Source organism: Mya arenaria, chromosome 7 (genome assembly GCF_026914265.1).
Source record: "Mya arenaria isolate MELC-2E11 chromosome 7, ASM2691426v1".
NCBI lineage: Eukaryota > Metazoa > Mollusca > Bivalvia > Myida > Myidae > Mya > Mya arenaria.
In genome coordinates this window covers 39,472,517-39,494,808 of record NC_069128.1, presented here as the reverse complement: position 1 = coordinate 39,494,808, position 22,292 = coordinate 39,472,517, and the positions used below count along the sequence as shown (strand labels likewise).

At 35.0% G+C, this 22,292-nt stretch overlaps 1 protein-coding gene across 1 annotated transcript in view; it reads left to right on the top strand.

Moving 5' to 3' along the window:
- Positions 1–906: 906 nt before the first annotated feature.
- Positions 907–22,292, top strand: part of LOC128240382 (AP-3 complex subunit beta-2-like) — a 35,684-nt gene continuing 14,298 nt past the window's right edge. The window contains exons 1-14 of the mRNA XM_052957016.1: positions 907–1,088; positions 2,752–2,827; positions 3,171–3,245; positions 4,229–4,324; positions 7,728–7,888; positions 9,573–9,639; positions 10,567–10,749; positions 11,599–11,781; positions 12,942–13,039; positions 13,825–14,014; positions 14,703–14,835; positions 15,508–15,560; positions 16,353–16,520; positions 17,302–17,554. Coding sequence (XP_052812976.1) covers positions 958–1,088; positions 2,752–2,827; positions 3,171–3,245; positions 4,229–4,324; positions 7,728–7,888; positions 9,573–9,639; positions 10,567–10,749; positions 11,599–11,781; positions 12,942–13,039; positions 13,825–14,014; positions 14,703–14,835; positions 15,508–15,560; positions 16,353–16,520; positions 17,302–17,554 — 1,867 coding nt within the window. The 5' untranslated portion in view covers positions 907–957. The remainder of the gene's footprint in view (positions 1,089–2,751; positions 2,828–3,170; positions 3,246–4,228; positions 4,325–7,727; positions 7,889–9,572; positions 9,640–10,566; positions 10,750–11,598; positions 11,782–12,941; positions 13,040–13,824; positions 14,015–14,702; positions 14,836–15,507; positions 15,561–16,352; positions 16,521–17,301; positions 17,555–22,292) is intronic.

Sequence of the window (22,292 nt, the reverse complement as noted above, 5' to 3'; positions counted from 1 at the left end):
TAAGTAAGTAAGTAAAGTTGGTAAGTAAGTAAGTTAGTTGCTTATTATACAGACATGTGCATAACACAAATGATATTCGCAATACAAATATAAATGATGATAACACCCGGCCCATCGATCGGGCCTATAAGTCACGTTGATGTTAACATTTATCAAGCATTGGTACATATATTAATATATATATTTATGTAAATATGTTCCATTTTTACCAAATTCGAAGTTGTATTCAACATAAGTCTACATGGTATATACCACCAATAAAAATTCCTAATCAGACGCGTCAAATACTTTTCAACAGGGGAAACAACGAGTCTGATCAACCCATGCACAAATACAACATTTCCCTAACATTTAGTTTTAGAAATGCAAGAAAGCGGAACGGATCAAAATTCCCGATCCTCGAGTCCCGCTCCCACCCAACATCACATAATAACACGTATGACGCTATCGTGCCCTCCCTTTTACCTTTTATTTCTGGACAGGAATCCAAAATGTTGCCAAATTTTGGATTGCAATACGGAATATCAAGTGGTCAAAATATTAACAAAAACGACTGTTTTATTTTCGTATAATTTATTAACAAAATAACTATTTAGTTCGTAACTTCTGACTCTTATCAGGGTTTATGTTATCTTGATAGCCTGTTTACGTTTTTTTTAATGAAAGACAATGGGGGTTTAGTCCCCCAAAAAATAGGTTATGAGGGAGGGTCTCAAGTCAAAAGGTTACATCCCTAAGTTACAAACCTCTTATGTCAAATCCTGCATCTGCCCCTGTAACTACGCCTCTAACAAGTTATAGACCTACCTGCAAATGATTTTGGTGATCGCTATGATTGTTGCTACAAATTTACCTTTAATAGTGTAATGTAGCCTAAAGTTTTATACCATACCTAATAAACCGGAAGTGGGTATATTTTGACAGCTGGCAAAACGAAAGTGATTTTGCCGGTATATAATGGCAGGAAACGGTGGTTTTCAGGCATCAAGCGGTTACAATGACCGGCCTCCTTCCTCTACAGGGAGTGGCGAGGCTGATTTGGCTGTGGACCCAGCCAGTAGCAGTTTTTTTAACAATGAATTTAAGAGGTAATGTTGATTGGGTGGGTGGGGAATCATGTGATCAATATTTCTTTATTTTGTTGTCTGTTTGATTATTTTAACTAAAACACTAGGTCTGTTGATAAAACATGATGATGTTATTAGTCGCTCTTACAGATATTCTGATTAGATCTAAAATCAGACTGGCATTTTTGTTGTTTTTAAAAAAGCAACACACTGGCGTGAAGGGAATTAAATTTAAAATCCTCCATTTTAAGTGTTTCATATGACCTTTTAAGGTATGTGACATATGACCTGAAAGTATGTTTTTTTCTTCAGATTCACATAAGTGTTTAATCCTAATTTCATTTGAAAGGAGTGACCACTTACATATATCTGAAAAAAATGCATATTTTCAGGTTGTGTCACTTAATTTTACAGGTCATTTAACATAAGGGCCTTCCCCAGGCCATTTGAGCGCCCAGGTACTGGAGCGACTGTTGTTCAAAATCTGTTTCGCTGAATCGCTTGAAAATTTTATTGCCTAAAGATTAAAATCCTGGGGCACTTCTGCACTTGTAATGTATGTTTTATGTGAAAATGTTCCAATTTTCTGCTATAATCAGATTCCCTGGATGCTTGCAATTTTCTTGACCAATTAGCCGTTGCCAAACATGGGTATAGCATAATTTACAATGACGGGTTGTTGTTTTAGCAGCTTATTGATATCCATTAAATGACTCTCTTTATGACTTACGCCAATCAATACAGATTTAAGTTGGTTATTTTGATGCAGGGTAATTATTTTGGATGATTGGTTATTTTAACAACTGTTTTTGGCAGTTTGCACTTCCGGGAATCAGTATTTGAATTATACCTACATAATCTGTGTTTTTAACATAAATTTACTCAATTAGTCAAACAAAAGTAATGAGTGAGGATGCAAACTGAAGCAAGATACATATCAATGGTTACTTCCTTCTCTTTGGTATAAATAATTCCCTATTCGCAACCAGGTAGGTATTCTGATAGCCGTATTTGAATATGAGTATTGAAATTCAGGAAAGTTGAGTTCGAAAACAAATTGACGTTATACAGACTTGGTAGTGATTAGGGTGTTGTTTTTGCATGTGAGTAGATTGTTACATTTTTAGTGCCTGCGATAATTTTCATGCCCTGCTATTTGTTTTATTTGATGAAACAAGTGAATTTTTGTTGAACATAGATTTTGATGGTGATTATGAAATGCCTACCTAGGGCTTCTCTAAGTTTGCTGGAGTTAGGGCTCAAAATATCCTTTGTTGATTGGAGTTTTACATTTCTTAAATTTTATTATGTTCTGAGATGAATGCCAGTTATTTGAAGAAAATAGGTCCTAAAAAAAAGTTAGTTACGAGCTGTACAAAAAAACATCGTCCGAACAAGGATCTTAACCTAGTTGTAAAGCAATATTTGGTCAAATGTGACGTTTGTAACGGTTTGTAAATTGAAATGCACTAGAAAAGGTGAGTGGGATTTAAGTACCCGATGTAGGTAATCTACCAGTATTTATCCTTTTTTATCTGTGTTTTTTAACTTTAATTATTGCAAAAAGAATGCCCCTTCTTTCATCATTCCATATATTTAATAAGAAGTTTGGCTATTCCTAAACTGTTTGATTTCCAGTTAGAACACACTCTTTTCATGTGAATCACATGTACTTGTCTTTCAGGCATGAAGACTTAAAGATCATGTTGGACAGTAACAAGGATTCACAGAAGTTGGATGCCATGAAAAGGATCATCGGGGTGAGTTCTCCAGAGGTTTTTCAAAGTATGGATTGAATATTTCGGGAAAAAAAACTTTATCAATAATAGGAAATAACCGGCATGATTTTGTTTGTATCATCAATTTTGTAATTGAAACTGAAATTATTCACAAGAACGGGTAATTGCAAAAAAACTGTTTGATTTTCATGAAAACAATGTAGCAATTTTCCTAGCAAAATGTATCACGGTACTCAATGAAGAAGAGCATCATAGTTTTCAGGGGGGATTGAACAGTGGCAAACTATGTGTTATGTAATGTTGTATTTTGAACAGTCATGTTAACATGTTGTTTTTAACCATATCATTTTGTTTATTATTTCAGATGGTGGCGAAAGGAAAAGATGCATCAGACCTCTTCCCAGCTGTGGTTAAAAATGTTGTCTCCAAAAATCTAGAGGTATTACTTTAAATAAAATAAAACAACTCTCTTTGAATTTGACTTGATGAACTTAATTTAAAAAACAAAACAAAAACTTAAAAAAAAAATGCACCAACATATTAACATACCAACATAGCTGTTGGCAAATTTGAACTTGAATCAGATATCTTAATATTCCAGGGGGTCTAATAAAAGTTAAGGATTAATCTTTAAATCAGAATTGAGAGCTCAGGGTTTTTTATATAGTATCCACGGGTCCGACTATCGGACCCATTCCCAAAGCAAAATATAAGATATTTTTCCCAATCTTCAGAAAAAAATCCCAAACCCCCCCCCCCCCCCCAATTTTTTTTTTTTAGAAATCTTTTTACCTATACTGGTTCATTTTCAACATCCTAATAAATTATGTGATGTGAAGTTTTTTTGGTAATTGAACTCAGAAATCATTGATTTTCATCACATGCAGAGATATGAAATATTATCTGTCATGATTTATTGCAATAGATATTTACACCCCAAGGATTGATATTTCAGCCATTGTGGGTCTTTTAAAGGGAAAATAAGCTAATATTGAATCATTTCCTAATTCACAGGAGACTAGACAGCTTTTTCTTTTCACTGTAAAATTTCGCAATTTCCGCATTTCAACGACGCAAAATTTCCCAAAATGTCTAGGGTCTTTTTCCCAAAATGGGCAGAAAAAGCCCTGGAGCTTTATCTTTGGACTATTATGCTGTTTTAAAGATTGTTTTTTGCTTGGACATGCACATCAAAAATGTAAGAAAGTACCTTGAAATGAATATAAATGTCTTTAGAAACAAAAAATGCCTTTGGTTTAAACAGTATTTATTTTGTAACACATAATTGATTTATACAACATTATAAAAGAAGTCTTTGTACCGGGCGCATTACTGCCACTGAACTGGCCATTGAAAATGTTGTCTAGTACAAATGTGTCTTTTGTGTTGTCTAAGATGCCACTTTATACTTTTATTTCTCAGGTAAAGAAGCTGGTGTACGTGTACCTGACCAGGTATGCTGAAGAACAACAGGACCTGGCTCTTCTCTCTATCAGCACATTCCAGAGGGCACTTAAGGTAAAAAATAATTGTCACACGTTCTTATTGCCTATTCGTCGTTATGGGAATATATATTCATAAGGCCAAATAAAAAAAATGTCTTGTTTCTGGTCACCCGACCGACCCTACTTTTTACCCCCCGACCGTTTTTTTTTTATAGCGTAAAGACTTTTTATAATTAGCGTAAAGTGAGCCGGGATTCCCGGTCCCGGCGCCGAAGAATAAACCGCGCTATCCGACAGTAATATTATATTCGTGACGTGTTTTTTATACGGCCGTGTCGAAGATGGCTGGCCCTGCGCAGACGACGTCTGTTACGCATTTGATAGCCATAAAAATAGACAAATGTTCGCACTTCGACGGTTGTAGTGTCATTAAAGTTGCCCATTCGCAAACAACAATAAAAAGTCTTTTCATGGACTTACATGGCGAGCGAGAAAATGTCCGACTTGAAGCTAAATGTTCGGTAAGTTGTATGGTTGTTTAGATATCGTAAAAGGGCCATCGTAAAACAAATAATGCCTCGACCGAGAATGACAGTTTTGGCACCGACATTTTCGTAATTCAAAAGACTATCTATACACATATACAAGGTTTATTTGAATCGGACGAATTAAGGCAAAATAATGCCGAAGAAGCGTGAATCATTATGCTGAGTGAATGGATTTAAATACTTCGTCTCTCTCAAATACCGAACGTCATATTAAAACGTTTCATTTTTGGACCTTCGTTTTTAATGTTTTAAAGGATTAAAATTAATTTTCTGTATGAAGAACCATTGACATTACACTTAGTTAGGTGCCCGATACTATAATTAAAGCAGATAGAAGAATGAAGGGGCGATCTCTTATCTGGGTTATTTGATCAGTTTGCTTTTAATAAATAAAGTAGGAACTGTGGTCATTTAGATAAAAAGAGCTCCAGATATAAAACATATTTTGTGTTTTCATGATAAATATTTTCTTTGTGTATCCATCAAATCCTATCTTGTAACACCCAGCTTTTTGAGGCAATACTAGTCCTGCTCACATAGAAGATAGGGTTTGCTGGATAAATATAAAAGAGATTTATGTGAAGCTCTGCATATATTTTCGAACCAATTCATGCCCGTCCATTTGGTGCCAAAAAGTAATGACGTGTTTACAGTAGAACTCAATACTTAACCGTGCATACTAAGTAGTAAACTTTACCCTTTACCTCAGAAACCCTTTGGCATGCCTTTGCACACAGAGTAGACCCTGATAAGACATCAGTGCGTGCGTGCGTGCGTGCGTGCGTGCGTGCGTGCGTGTGTGTGAATATGATCAGAACAAAGACATCATTTTTTTATAAAACCTGTGAAAAAAATATTTAGATAAATATCTGACTCAAAATTTTCATATTAAACAAAAAAAAATATACAGCTAAAGGTTATCACAGACATAGTTTTATGCATTGCATAAATCACTGAATCTAATAAAATGATATTTTGTCTCTGTGATGTTTAAATACCCAGTATTACGGTTTCTTCCATCCATGTTTATATTTGTTTTCTGACAAAGAATGACAATTGTTTCTTGAGATTATTTCAAATTCTAGTCTTGGACTTGTTGCTTCTTGTCATGTAATAGTGCTGTTGTTGTTCTGTTAAACTAATAAATACATAAATATGGTTATAAACTTGTGTCCAGTTTCCTTTAAGCCATATTTGATGATGTTGTATTGGCAGACAATATTTCATCATTTTTCAAACGCTATACTATTTCATTCCAAAGGTTTGAATAAAAAAAAACAAAAAACAAAAAAAAACAAAAAAACACCTACCTACCGACCCTGTTTTTTTTTAGGCATATGACCAGAAACAAGACATTTTTTTTTTTGGCCTAAGGCGGTATTTGAGGGTTCGTTTTATTCTTTTTTTAAACAGCTATAAGCTATTTCACACGAAAACTCGTGCACTGAAAGAACAAGTTTAAACAATATATTTAGCATAGCAATATAAATCGATAGTCAGTCGCAAGAATTCCAAAAGGTACAAAACAACGGGATCGTCTGTTAATAATACATAATCAATCACATATAACGTAAAACAGTACAAACATGATACAACGAAATATATTACATGACAAACAGTAAACATTACATGACAATTATACATAAATGTCTTACCAGTATGTGGTACTGAGCACATTCATTCAATTCTATCCCACAGGTGCGATGTTACTTGTTATATTAATAAATTTAAAATGTTAGTTACATTATTTTGGCCTGATTTTGTATTTTTCCGACAGTCAACTTTTTCCAATTTGCAACGCAATTAGGTGGTGAAAATAATTCCAAAAAAATCACTGCTGATTTTAGTGAAGTCATTTTTTGATCTTTGTCTACGTTAAAAACTTTGTTTAAATATTTAAATACGTGAGCACATCATTAAACATTCTACATTGAAAAGTTAACAACAATGTCCGCATTGTCGTTAATAACCTTGTTAACTTTAACAAAGTTCTGAACAATCAGTCCATTGATGCAATCAGTCAGATGGTCAGCTATGTTATCTAAATTTTCTAAGCATATTTTCATGTGAAAACAATCATTTATTCCAGTTAAAGGTCATGATGAAAAAAAAAATGTAATGATGCTTTTTAACAATATGTATTTTTGCGGTAGTGAAATTTGTTTTCTCATATGTGTTTGATGATTATTTGCATCTCTTTTATTAGTGTTATTTTATATTTATTTTATTTTTTGTGTGTGTACATGTATGTTCTTTGAGAAGGCCACATTGTAAATGAGACGTTTTAATGTTATGTTTGTTTATATAATATACTGCCTATGTCTTAATGTGATACCTTCTTTAAATAAAGTTATTATTATTATTATAAAAGATGCAAACTGTCATAAATGTATGATGCTGTTGAATTTCAATGAGTAATCAGGGCTTTTTCTATAGTACCCATGGGTCCGACTATCGGACCCATTCCCAAAGCAAAATATAAGATATTTTTCCCCAATCTTCAGAAAAAAAATCCCAAATTAAAAAAAAATATATATTTTTTTTTGTAGAAATTCTTTTTACCTGTACTGGTTCATTTACAACATCCTAATGAATTATGTGATGTGAAGTTTTTTTGGTAATCAGAGATATGAAATATTATCTGTTATGATTTATTGCAACAGATATTTACACCCCAAGGAATGATATTCCAGCCATTGTGGGTCTTTTAAAGGGAAAATAAACTAATATTAAATCATTTCCTAATTCACAGGAGACTAGACAGCTTTTTCTTTTCACTGTAAAATTTCCCAATTTCCTCATTTTCACGGCGCAAAATTTCCCAAAATGTCTAGGGTCTTTTTCCCAAGATGGGCAGAAAAAGCCCTGGTAATGTTAATGGAGTTAAATTGCCCAGATATTCTTCAACTATAATAATTCATATTACAGGACCCAAATCAGCTGATCCGAGCCAGCGCCCTACGGGTGTTGTCTAGTATCCGTGTACAGATGATCGCCCCCATCATGATGTTATCCATTAAGGAGGCAGTTATGGATATGTCACCCTATGTCAGGAAGACCGCTGCTCATGCTATACCCAAGCTATACAGGTATGTACCGTAAATGTCCTATTAAACATGGTGGGCGCTTGTCTTATTGTTGTATGTAAATAGTATAGGATATTACATCTTACAAATGCTGTCCAGAACATATCCTTGATGAAATTATCTTTCAAACTAATATTTGTTTTATGAATTGGTGTTGGGTCATTTTGTAACTATATTTTACTGTAGATGGTCAGCTAGGATGGATAATTCTCAGGAGTAAATAGTGAGAATAATCGGGGTCAAACTCTTAAGAAGTATGTTTAGTATGCAGGGATAAAACAAACTGGTAACAATTTATTCCAAGTCCATATCTACAGTATGCAGGGAAAAAACAAATGGAAAGAATTTATTCCAAGTTCATTAATATGATCTCAGGGCTTTTTCACCAAAAATTGTGAAGAGGCCTAGCCTTTTCATTTTGGGAAATTTAAACGCATGAAATTCTTCAAATAGGGAAATTTAAATGCGTCAACGTCTCGAAATGGGAAATTCCACATATGAGGATTGAAGACACCTTCTAAACACGAGTCAAGATATCCATATGAAACTTGGAACTCATGTTACAAAAAACAGGCTCATATCTTACATGTGAGTCTACTTTTAGCTGATTTTTTTTCAATTATGACCTTTTTAATATGAAATGTGTACAAACACTCCACAGGGTCAAGCTTGAAAGGTCTTAAATGTATGGACTTCAAATTGATACACATGTAGATCATATTGGGGGAGAAGTCAGGTCTTTGACTTCGCTTTTTTAACACGACGCAATGACAAGAGAGGAGGAGAGATTAGTTTTAATCTTCATAGAGTTGATTCTAAATCGAGGGTAAGAATTGATATAAATATATGGACTAATTGGTCCTCGAATAACATTTAAATTATACAGCATTCTTCTTATGTTAACTTATTAAAAAGATAAAAAGAAAAATTTACTCAAACAGAATAAATTTTTATTGTAAATTTTTGAAGTAAGATCTTCCTTTTTGGGAAAAATATCTGGGAATTGTGAAAAAAATATCTGGAAATTTGGAAAATATGCAATTTTTCCCAATTGTGAAGTAGCCTAATTTCGGCCCCAAGCAAAGAAGGTGAAAAATCCCTGGATCTTTATAGTATGAAGGCAATAATTTTACTTGTATCTGTGGAAGAAACGCTGTATACTACATGTATGTGTGGTTATATATTTTCTACAATAAGGATCAGCACATTTTCGCAATTTATTGACCTGTATTGTACTATATTTTGTATAAATCAAATATAATGATTACTCATAAAAAAGTTGTATTAGATTTGTGACATTTTGCGATTATGTCCATCTATGAACTCAGAAAAATAAATGATCTATTTTAATGATATATTTTTAAATGGCATGCCGTTGATATGAAGAAAATAGAAAACATTTGATCAAACAACTGCAAGTGGGTTTTAATGCAGTAAATTCTGATGTGCATGGAACTTAATGATAATAAACTACAATACTATATTTCCAATGACGTACCTTTGATCTCAAGCAATAGATGAGATTTGGTTAAAGAAAATCAGCGTGTGGACTTGAATGCAATAGAATCTGATGTGAATGCAATAGATTTTTATGTAGTGTTCGTTTTTACTGAGAGCTTGCATAATCTGGGGGTTATCTTTGTGTGATGTTAATTACAATGTAATGGTTTTTCTGTCCTCACTTCAGTATTGATCCTGAGCAGAAAGATCAGCTGGTAGAAGTGATTGAGAAACTGCTGGGAGACAAAACCACTGTAAGTACAGTCGATATTTATATCAGTGAACTAGATTCCTAGGTGTACATGGATGGTACAGGGGTTCTAAAGTTCAGGATTGAGAGATTTGACCTTCAGACTGTTGTACAGTTGTAAAGATTGTTTCTGATATTTGCATAAAAAATAATAGGAACTATGTAATCTCTGTTATGAAACAAATTTTCACCAAGTTTTGGGCCCCTATGGTAAAGGTCAAGGTCACTGTTACTAAAAATAGAAAAACAGAACTTTGGTACTGAGTAACTGTAGTGAAAAATGACGTATTGTGTCCAAACTTGGGAACGTAAAAATCATCTATGGAGCCCTCTAATGTGATTGTGTTTTGGGCCCCAGGTCAAAGTCAAGGTCACAGTTACTAAAAATTGTAAAACACTTAAAACTAAATATCTTTAGTTTAGGTCAACATATTTTTACCAAACTTGGTATATAGAAAGAGTTTATGGAGACATTTACTAAGTTCAGAGTAAGGGTCCCTAGGATCAAGCTCAAGGTCACTGTTACTTAAATTAGGAAAAATGGTTGAAACTCAAGATCTTCAGAAATGGTTGACTTATTGTCACTGAACTTAGTATGTATGAAGAGACCTTTTATGGGATTGTTGTTACAAACACACAACACGCAACAAATCGGCTTACATATAGTTCTCACAAAACAGGCTGAAGTTCTTCTGTCAATCATTGTAAACCTGGTTGAGTGCTATTTGGGCGTTTCTTGTTTATCATTGTCTTGTATCATCTAGTATTACCCGTCAGCTGGTGGCTATGAGAGCTTTACAGGCATTTGCGGGGATTTGCCAAAAAGAAGTTTACTTGATTTATTAGAAACACAGAAAGTTGTTGAAACTATTGTAATAAATACATGTATCATGATTATGATGACTTATATTTCCAATTTATTTTCTGCCAGCTGGTAGCAGGCAGTGCCATTCAGGCGTTCGAAGAGGTTTGTCCGGAAAGGATTGACTTGATTCACAAGAACTACAGAAAGCTGTTGAATCTATTGGTGGATGTTGAAGAATGGGGCCAAGTTGTGATAATCAACATGCTCACAAGATATGCACGGACACAGTTCGTCAACCCTAACCAGGGGGTGAGTACAAGCAGTACATGTTGTATATCATGTTTGTCCTTGTGGATGCAAGGGAATATTTTCTGAGGCATTTTTCGATTGTATGTTTTTCTTAGATAATAATCGTGGTAATTGCATTGCCTTGCCAGGTGTCCTTAGCATCAGTCTCCATGCATTACATTTCAAGGGACACAATATAAGTTGATGCATTTTTTTTAATGAAATCAATGTTTATGTTTAACTCATCTCACTATAATGATTAAACAAAAAAATTTCATATGTTCTTTGTACAATTAAAAAAATACCCACCTTTATAAATGTTTTTTAAGGTAATAGCTACAGGGCCACAAATTCCCCAATTAATTAAGCACCAAAATATCACAAATGAATTGTTTATCTGTGCCTTGGCCAATTTTTTTATGCTTTTCGGGTTTGATCATTTAATTCAAATGAGTTAAACAGTAAGGATGCATTAAAAAGAAGTGTTTTTGCATCAAAATATATTGTGCTCCTTTTACATCAGTAAAAACATTTTGAAAATGCAATTGAAACTGTGTTCAATGTTGCGAGAGAAAATATACACAATGTATGTCATGCAAGGCCCATAACTAAGGCTATTACAACTGTTCTGAAACAAAATATGCGCCTTTTTCAACCAAAATACCCCAAAGTTTTCTCTGCATAGCTCTTGTTACAGAATATAGGAATCTTTGTTTTCCTTATCCTGATATTAAACATAAACTATTTGTCTTATATCACTATAATAATCAGTAGATATTTAGTTCACAGCGTACCTGCTTCACACTCTTTTCTTAGAAAATTCCGCTAGCGTTTGCAGTAGGTGTTACAAATTTATGTGAAATATTTCAGGATACTGTAGATGACACAGAGAAACCATTCTACGAGTCAGAGAAAGATGAAGATGATGAGAATGAAGATGATGAGAATGAGGAGGACGAAGCCAAGCCCAAGGCCAAACCTTACATAATGGATCAGGATCATCGGCTGCTGTTGAGGCAGTCAAAGCCATTGCTGAACAGCCGAAATGCTGCGGTAGGCAACATAAAATCACTTATAAATAGGCTGAGTCTTAGAATGCAGAATATTTTTGTTACTTACCGAAACCTTATATTCTTGATCAAAATCATAGGCTGCTGTTTAGACAGTGTAAACCATTTGTTGAACAGCCAAAAACTGTGGTAGGAAATTGACTGATAGTGGCTTTGCCGAGCCCAAATACTCCAAGTGAATTCCAAATTAAGCAGGACATACTGTGAAATCATTAATGTTCGTGGGCATGAAATTTCGTGGTTTGCCGAAAAAAAACAATTTCGTGGGTACTTGAATTCGTGGATTTTCATTTTTGAAGAAAAAAAAAAATCGAAGATGCGATCGTCCTAGATCGTCTGCATAATATCCACGCGCTGGCCCGTGGTTTCCGTCTTCTATGTCACTCGGTTTATGACACTCGCTAATGTGGTACGACATGCCAATTAGTGCATATACCCATGTCACTTATCGATTTAATTGGGAATAAAGGTAATAAAAGAAGATGTACCCTGATCATAAATAAAGATAGGGGAAGCCATTGAATGCCAATTCAGAATTTTGCAAACTGTGAAAACACCGAAACGGTGCGTATATTGTTATGTTCGGTGCTTAGTAACCTTCAATGTACTAGTAATCGATTAATTATTTCATTAAATAAAAAAATCGAGTATGGACATTCATCACGCACATCTTGTAAATTTGGAGATTTTCATTAACAGCACACGTTTAAAAACGTGCTTATAACTGTCATTTGGTTCATAAAACACATTTAATTGATTTGGTTCATTATTTGTTAAAGGCAGTTATAATATATTAACAGAATAATGGTCGTAAGTTATACAGTGAGACAGGTGTTAACACTGTATACTGCGACCTCTGTAAATAATACATGTATACTAGAGTATGTACGTAACAAGGCAATTGAAAAAGTGAATAAAGTGTTTATATTTCGTGGGATCTTGAATTCGTGGATCACCCAACCCACGAAAACCACGAACATTAATGCCCCACGAACATTAATGATTTCACAGTATATAGCTTTTCAATCTACTTCACACGTGTATGAAAGCTTACTCCCACTGTCAGTGACAGGGGATGTCTTGTTGGTTTCCAAATCCCTCATAAGACTTTTCATAACCATACATTTATCTGTTTACTAACAGGTTGTGATGGGAGTGGCCCAGCTGTACCACCACTGTGCTCCACGAGGGGAGGTAGGACTGGTCGCCAAGTCCCTCATTCGACTTCTCCGATCTCACCCGTATGTATTCACTTTGTGTGCTGTCTTGAATATTGTCTGGGTGAAATGATTTTTAAAATGATTTTTTTCATAAACAAGAAGGAAAATCTGAATGCCAAAATGTAATTCAATGAAAAAAACAAACCCTTGGGCCTGAAGCATTGGAATTTCTATATTAATGTGACACTCTTATTCAAAATTAATACATAACTTAATACATACACATGTATAAAATACATAAAGTTTGAGTGATAAAATTAAACTTGGTAATCTTAATCTCGGGAACCATTGTTTTCGACTTTTATACATCCTTTTTGGTATATTTAAACAATTGTATTAATTGTGGTTAATCTTTTTTGGAGTAAGAGTGCATCTTTTAGAGAATATATTTCACAGCATTTTTGTTTAGCTGTGATCTAAATGAAAGGAGAAGTCTTATAAATTTGGTTCTATTCTGCCAATTCCTTATGGAAACTAGGCCAAAGGGTTATTTTTGTCTGAAGACCAAAGGTCATTTGTACAATGCTCTATATGTAAAGGAAATCAATTCATAATAAAGCACATGCCTTATATCAAACATTGACAAAATATGGAATTTAAACAGTGTTATGCCACTGAATTCAGTCATCAAGATGAAATTAAGAATAAGTCAGAACATTAAGAATTATGTTTGTTTTATTTTAAGATTATAATTTACAAGCACAAATAATGATTATAACAAAACTCAAATTATTGTTTGATTTAAGCTTACCGGATTGTGCTTCTTTTGATCACTGCTAAACATATCTTTAAACATTCTTTTCCAGTGAAGTACAGTACGTAGTCCTCAGTAACATTGCCACCATGTCTATCAAGCAGCGCGGGATGTTTGAACCATACCTGAAGAGCTTCTATGTTCGATCAAACGATCCTACGCATGTCAAACTACTCAAGCTTGAGATTCTAACAAGCCTGGCAACAGAGACGAACATTTCTACCATACTTAGAGAGCTGCAGGTATTTTGACATATTCTCTTAAATTTTTAAAGGGACTAGACACCAGATGATACATTTGCAAGAAAAAAAGAAAAATCGTAAAAAACTTACATAAAATTGATATCATTGTGTACAACACATTAAATCTTACTTATTGATGTATCACATTGCTTATGACACATATAGCTTACACAGTTTTCGGGTGTTTTTTTTTTTTAATTTAAAGTTTGTGGAGCTTGTATACCACACAAATACTAGTAAATTTAAAAATAGTGTTGGTTTATGTATGTGCTTATCATGTGACATTCACATGCTAAATATACACATTATAAATAAGGAAACCATTAATGCGCTATTTTTAAGCGGTTAAACTCATCGGAGACAGCTACAAAATATTCATCATGACTGTATTGTGATTATTATTGGTCTGATACTAGCTTGTATTTTCAATAATTCTTGTTTTGAGGAAATGCTGTATTTGTTGATCACTTGATGGCTAGTACCTGCCTGCCAGTTGTGTTCTTGTCAAACTGGTGGTTTCTAATGGATAGCTTCATAAATTATTATTAAACATATTTTATTTACTGCAGTATGATGAATACCAAATATGTAAACAAAAAATAAAGCCACCGCAAAATGAAAGCAATTCTATGTATAACATTTGAATACTTATAAGTTCAAAAGTAACTTGATTTTTCTTTCTTTACAGACATATGTGACGAGTGCAGACAAAGAATTTGCTGCGGCCACTATTCAGGCAATTGGTCGATGTGCCAGCAACATTGCCGAGGTCACAGACACATGTCTTAATGGATTGGTGCTTCTTATGTCCAACAGAGATGGTCGGTGATCTTTTTGTTTTATAATTTAAGAAAGGTTATTTAAAGTTTTAATGGTCCATGTTTGTTAAGTACAGTGTTTACAATATTTGCTAAGGTTGAAGTTTTAGCTAGAGGGTTATTGAAGGGTGCTGCACACTGTCCTTTTTTGGAAGCACCCTTCTGCCCTCATGGATACAAAAATGTGCACCCAACTGCCTTCAAAGAATTAAATGCTTTATATGTCTTTTGTTTTGAAATAAAACTTGGAATATGATTATGAATTTAAACAAACTTGACATATTTAGTTGAATCCTAATATAACTTCAAATAAGCACAATTTTTAACATTTTCCATGAAATTTGTAATGTTTTAATGAATAACGGCCTGATATAATGTGCCATTTGGTCACAGAGCACCCTGTCCTTTTTAAAACCTGGATAAAACCCTAATGGTGTTATGAACATGTGTTGTAATGGGCTGGTTCATTAAGTTCTTCTTATGAAAATCAGCGATAAAAGATGGAAATGTGTTTGATGGCGGATTTGAAAATAAGGATAAATAAAAATGTTGATGTACCGACAACATTTCAATAATCAAAGACACAAAGACAGATGCAGTATGACTAGATCATAGCCTCTAAGAAAACACATTTCACATACTGATTTCAGTCTGTATTATAATTATTTATTTCAGAGGGAGTGGTGGCTGAGAGTGTGGTTGTCATCAAGAAACTGCTTCAAATGCAGGTATATGAAAAAGCAACGTACAGTCAACCATTTCATAACTTTTAAGCTATACAGATTCATTGCCAGTGCCATAGCTTATGATGTTAGTACTGACAATACATATTTGTGTGTCAAGGCGCATATCTCATTGCTCTGGCCCCAATTAAAGTATAAAAAAAAGCCTTGTTGAAGTTTGGGAGGGAAGCCACGCTGGTACAGTCAGTAAAAAATAGAGAAACGATTCTTGATCCACTCCCGCACAGGGCCTTGTACTAAGCTGATGGATATATTTTAAAACATAATTGAAAACATTGCTAGCATCATGTGATCATTTCTATCAACCAATCACCCTACAGCCTTTTGTGAAATTGTTTTTGTATTTTGGAATTGTGGACTTCAAAGACAATATTTGAACATATATTAACATTTAGTTTCAACACTTCTAATGATTTGCCACACTTTTTATGTACAAAAAAAAAGTAAATGTTAAAAGAGCATTTAACAAATCATGGACGAGTCCCTTTAAGTTTAGCAGCAGGTTTGACCGAAAATAAAGGATGGATATTAGCATTTGCCTCCAACGATATTTTACTATTGTCCTTCCATTCACTTTTCTAATATGGCATAAATGTAATGTTTAACATACTGATAAAGATAAAGTGTTTCAAAACTGTTATTTTTGTATATACGTAATAATCTTGAAATAATTATTGCTATTCAATTCCATTTCAAGATTGAATGCTGTAACTGTAAAGTTTAAGTCCAACTCTTTACCAGTAAATCTCATTGAAAATGTTAATATTTTTATTTCAGACATCAACACACAAGGACATCATCATACACATGGCGAGAATGGTGGATAACATCACCGTGCCAATGGCCCGAGCCAGTATCCTGTGGCTTATCGGAGAGTACAGCGACAGGGTGCCTAAAATAGCTCCGGATGTGCTTAGGAAGATGGCAAAGACTTTTATACAAGAGGTAATGGAGTTTAAAAAAATGGTCAGAAGTACAATATTGAACTAACTGTATATGCCCTACTGCATATAAAACCTTGACTTTTAAGTTAATCGAATATGTGATTATCAATATGATAACCAGCTTCATAATTAATTGATTTTTAATCAAGTTTTTTGCCTATCATGCAAAAATGGCCATAAGTAAAATATTATAAATCATGTAGCTCGAACTGGTATTAGTTTCCAGTGCCCACATATCCGATAACAGGTCACCTAATTATCCCCTAATATATATAACAAGTTGACAATCTGTTTACATGGGTCAAGATGCCAAAAGGTTATAAAAAAGGTACGATATATTAATACCATGGTACGATATAAAGATTAATGGCCCAATATGGGAAAAATGTGTGGTCTCCGAGTGACATGTCCTGGACCAATGGCGTTGCGTCATTCATGTTGAAGGCGTGATTTAACAGTTTTTGTAGGTGCCCTATACTAGTGACTGTAGATAACATCTTCACTTTTTACTTCATTCAGATGTGTGCCCCTTTATTGCTGAATTGTTTACACATATGAGTATCCATTACAATAAGAAAAAGTTTGAAGACAAATGAAAAAAAGCTTATTGTATGATTATGAATATATACAAACATTACATTTTGGGCTGTTAAACCCTGAAGTAACTTTACTGTTACACAGTTTCTAACACTCTGTTTATTCATAATAATTAAGTTTTTCAAAGCATGAAAGTTTTTTGCCTGGACTATTTCTATCCCCACTATCTTCAATTTCATTTCTAGGAGGACATTGTAAAACTACAAATCCTGAATCTGGGAGCAAAGCTTATGATCACCAACAGCAAACAGACCAAACTCCTCTGCCAGTATGTCTTCAACCTGGCTAAGTACGATCAGAACTACGACATTCGGGACCGGTCACGGTTTCTACGGCAACTTGTTCTGCCATCAGGGGAGAAAGGAGTTCTGTCCAAGCATGCAAAGAAGATTTTTCTGTCGACAAAGCCGGCTCCTGTGTTGGAATCGAAGTTTAAAGGTATGGAAAAGCATCTAATTAAGTATTGAATGCACCAGCGCCAATTTCGTCAAGTTTTATCAACGTCACATACTTTTTACCTAAATAAAACCTCATTAGACCAAACACAAGCATCATTTTTGCGTTTTCGGAGATATTCCAATTGAAAGATGTTGGGTTCATTCGAATATGAATGAACTTGGAAAGATATGCATGCATCTAATTCAAGGAAACCTAATATGAGTGTAACAACATGGGTATACATTGGTTGATCCTAAATACATGACATTTTGTAATGTTCAGTGAAAATCAAGTTTGGTCAATGAAATACAATATTAATGAGAAAATACAGGAACTTCATTTGACATTATAGCTGTTGATGACATTGATGGTTTAAAATTGTGTGCATAACGGAATGTAGAGTGTATGGCAATATATTTTTAGCTCACCTGTCACGTAGTGACAAGGTGAGCTTTTGTGATCACTCTTCGTCCGTCGTCCGTCCGTCCGTCCGTCCGTCCGTCCGTCCGTCCGTCCGTCCGTCCGTCCGTCCGTCTGTTCACAATTGCTTGTGAACACAATAGAGGTCACAATTTTGACCTAATCTTTATGAAACTTGGTCAGACTGATCATCTCTACAAAATCTAGGTCAAGTTCGATATAGGGTTATCTGGGGTCAAAAACTAGGTCACTAGGTCAATTAGTAGAAAAACCTTGTGAACACAATAGAGGTCACAATTTTAGCCTAATCTCAATGCAACTTGGTCAGAATGGTCATCTCTATAAAATCTAGGTCAAGTTCGATATTGGGTCATCCGCGGTTAATAATTAGGTCACTAGGTCAATTAGTAGAAAAACCTTGTGAACACAATAGAGGTCACAAATTTAGCCTAATCTCAATGCAACTTGGTCAGAATGATCATCTCTATAAAATGTAGGTCAAGTTCGATATTGGGTCATCCGCGGTCAACAACTAGGTCACTAGGTCAATTAGTACAAAAACCTTGTGAACACAATAGAGGTCACAATTTTAGCCTAATCTCAATGCAAGTTAGTCAGAATAATCATCTCTATAAAATCTAGGTCAAGTTCGATATTGGGTCATCCGCAGTCAATAACTAGGTCACTAGGTCAATTAATAGAAAAACCTTGTGAACACAACAGACGTCACAATTTTGACCTAATCTTTAATAAACTTGGTCAGACTGATCATCTCTATGAAATCTAGGTCAAGTTCGATATTGGGTCATCTGGGGTCAAAAACTAGGTCAGTAGGTCAATTAGTAGAAATACCTTGTGAACACATTAGAGGTCACAATTTTAGCCTAATCTCAATGCAACTTGGTCAGAATGATCATCTCTATAAAATCTAGGTCAAGTTCGATATTGGGTCATCCGCGGTCAATAACTAGGTCACTAGGTCAATTAGTAGAAAAACCTTGTGAACACAATAGAGGTCACAATTTTAGCCTAATCTCAATGCAAATTGGTCAGAATGATCATCGCTGTAAAATGTAGGTCAAGTTTGATATTGGGTCATTCACGGTCAATAACTAGGTCACTAGGTCAATTAGTACAAAAACCTTGTGAACACAATAGAGGTCACAATTTTAGCCTAATCTCAATGCAACTTGGTCAGAATGATCATCTCTATAAAATGTAGGTCAAGTTCGATATTGGGTCATCCGCGGTCAACAACTAGGTCACTAGGTCAATTAGTACAAAAACCTTGTGAACACAATAGAGGTCACAATTTTAGGCTAATCTTAATGCAACTTGGTCAGAATGATCATCTCTATAAAATCTGGGTCAAGTTCGAAATTGGGTCATCCACAGTCAATAACTAGGTCACTAGGTCAATTATTAGAAAAACCTTGTGAACACAACAGAGGTCACAATTTTGACCTAATCTTTATGAAACTTGGTCAGACTGATCATCTCTATGAAATCTAGGTCAAGTTCGATATTGGGTCATCTGGGGTCAAAAACTAGGTCAGTAGGTCAATTAGTAGAAATACCTTGTGAACACATTAGAGGTCACAATTTTAGCCTAATCTCGATGCAAATTGGTCAGAATGATCATCGCTGTAAAATATAGGTCAAGTTTGATATTGGGTCATTCACGGTCAATAACTAGGTCACTAGGTCAATTAGTACAAAAACCTTGTGAACACAATAGAGGTCACAATTTTAGCCTAATCTCAATGCAACTTGGTCAGAATGATCATCTCTATAAAATCTAGGTCAAGTTCGATATTGGGTCATCCGCGGTCAATAACTAGGTCACTAGGTCAATTAGTACAAAAACCTTGTGAACACAATAGAGGTCACAATTTTAGGCTAATCTTAATGCAACTTGGTCAGAATGATCATCTCTATAAAATCTGGGTCAAGTTCGATATTGGGTCATACGCAGTCAATAACTAGGTCACTAGGTCAATTATTAGAAAAACCTTGTGAACAAAATAGAGGTCACAATTTTAGCCTTATCTTAATGAAACTTGGTCAGAATGATCATCTTAACATAAGCTAGGTCAAGTTCCATATTGGGTCAGCCTAGGTCAAAAACTAGGTCACTAGGTCAATTAGTAAAAAAACCTTGTGAACACAATAGAGGTCACAATTTTAGCCTAATCTCAATGCAACTTGGTCAGAATGATCATCTCTATAAAATGTAAATGTATTCACTATATGTTTATAGTTAAAACTTCAAAAATCTTCTCCTCTGAACTTACTTGGACTAGAGCTTAGATATTTGGCATGATTCATCGTCTAGTGGACCTTTACAAAGTTTGTTCAAATTATGGCCTTGGGATCAAAATTGGCCCCGCCCTGGGGGTCATGGATTTTCTCTATATGTTTATAGTGAAAACTTAAAAAATCTGCTCCTTTGAACTTACTTGGACTAGAGCTTAGATATTTGGCATGATTCATCGTCTAGTGGACCTCTACAAAGATTGTTCAAATTAAGGCCTTGGGGTCAAAATTGGCCCCGCCCCGGGGGGTCATGGGTATACTTGATATGTTTATAGTTAAAACTTCAAAAATCTTCTCCTCTTAACTTATTTGGACTAGAGCTTAGATATATGGCATGATTCATCGTCTAGTGGACCTCTTCAAAGATTGTTCAAATTATGGCCCTGGGGTCAAAATTGGCTCCGCCCCTGGGGGGTCATGGGTTTTCTCTATATGTTTATAGTAAAAAAAATCAAAAATCTCCTCTGAACTTACGTTGCTTAGAGCTTAGATATTTGGCATGATTCATCGTCTAGTGGACCTCTACAAAGATTGTTCAAATTATGGCCTTGGGGTCAAAATTGGCCCCGCCCCGGGGGGTTAGGGTATTCTCTATATGTTTATAGTTAAAACTTCAAAAATCTTCTCCTCTGAACTTACTTGGCCTAGAGCTTAGATATTTGGCATGATTCATTGTCTAGTGGACCTCTACAAAGTTTGTTCAAATTATGGCCCTAGGGTCAAAATTGGCCCCGCCCCGGGGGGGTCATGGGTATTCTCTATATGTTTATAGTTAAAACTTCAAAAATCTTCTCCTCTGAACTTACTTGGACTAGAGCTTAGATATTTGGCATGATTCATCGTCTAGTGGACCTTTACAAAGTTTGTTCAAATAATGGCCTTGGGGTCAAAATTGGCCCCGCCCCGGGGGTCATGGGTTTTCTCTATATGTTTATAGTGAAAACTTCAAAAATCTTCTCCTTTGAACTTACTTGGCCTAGAGCTTAGATATTTGGCATGATTCATCGTCTAGTGGACCTCTACAAAGATTGTTCAAATTATGGCCCTGGGGTCAAAATTGGCCCCGCCCCTGGGGGGTCATGGGTTTTCTCTATATGTTTATAGTAAAAAAAATCAAAAATCTCCTCTGAACTTACGTTGCTTAGAGCTTAGATATATGGCATGATTCATCGTCTAGTAGACCTCTACAAAGATTGTTCAAATTATGGCCTTGGGGTCAAAATTGGCCCCGCCCCGGGGGGGTTAGGGTATTCTCTATATGTTTATAGTTAAAACTTCAAAAATCTTCTCCTCTGAACTTACTTGGACTAGAGCTTAGATATTTGGCATGATTCATCGTCTAGTGGACCTCTACAAAGATTGTTCAAATTATGGCCCTGGGGTCAAAATTGGCCCCCCCTCGGGGGGTCATGGATTTTCTCTATATGTTTATAGTGAAAACTTAAAAAATCTTCTCCTCTGAACTTACTTGGCCTAGAGCTTAGATATTTGGCATGATTCATCGTCTAGTGGACCTCTACAAAGTTTGTTCAAATTATGGCCCTGGGGTCAAAATTGGCCCCGCCCCGGGGGGTCATGGGTATTCTCTATATGTTTATAGTTAAAACTTCAAAAATCTTCTCCTCTGAACTTACTTGGACTAGAGCTTAGATATTTGGCATGATTCATCGTCTAGTGGACCTTTACAAAGTTTGTTCAAATAATGGCCTTGGGGTCAAAATTGGCCCCGCCCCGGGGGTCATGGTTTTTCTCTATATGTTTATAGTGAAAACTTCAAAAATCTTCTCCTTTGAACTTACTTGGACTAGAGCTTAGATATTTGGCATGATTCATCGTCTAGTGGACCTCTACAAAGATTGTTCAAATTATGGCCCTGGGGTCAAAATTGGCCCCGCCCCTGGGGGTCATGGGTTTTCTCTATATGTTTATAGTAAAAAAAATCAAAAATCTCCTCTGAACTTACGTTGCTTACAGCTTAGATATTTGGCATGATTCATCGTCT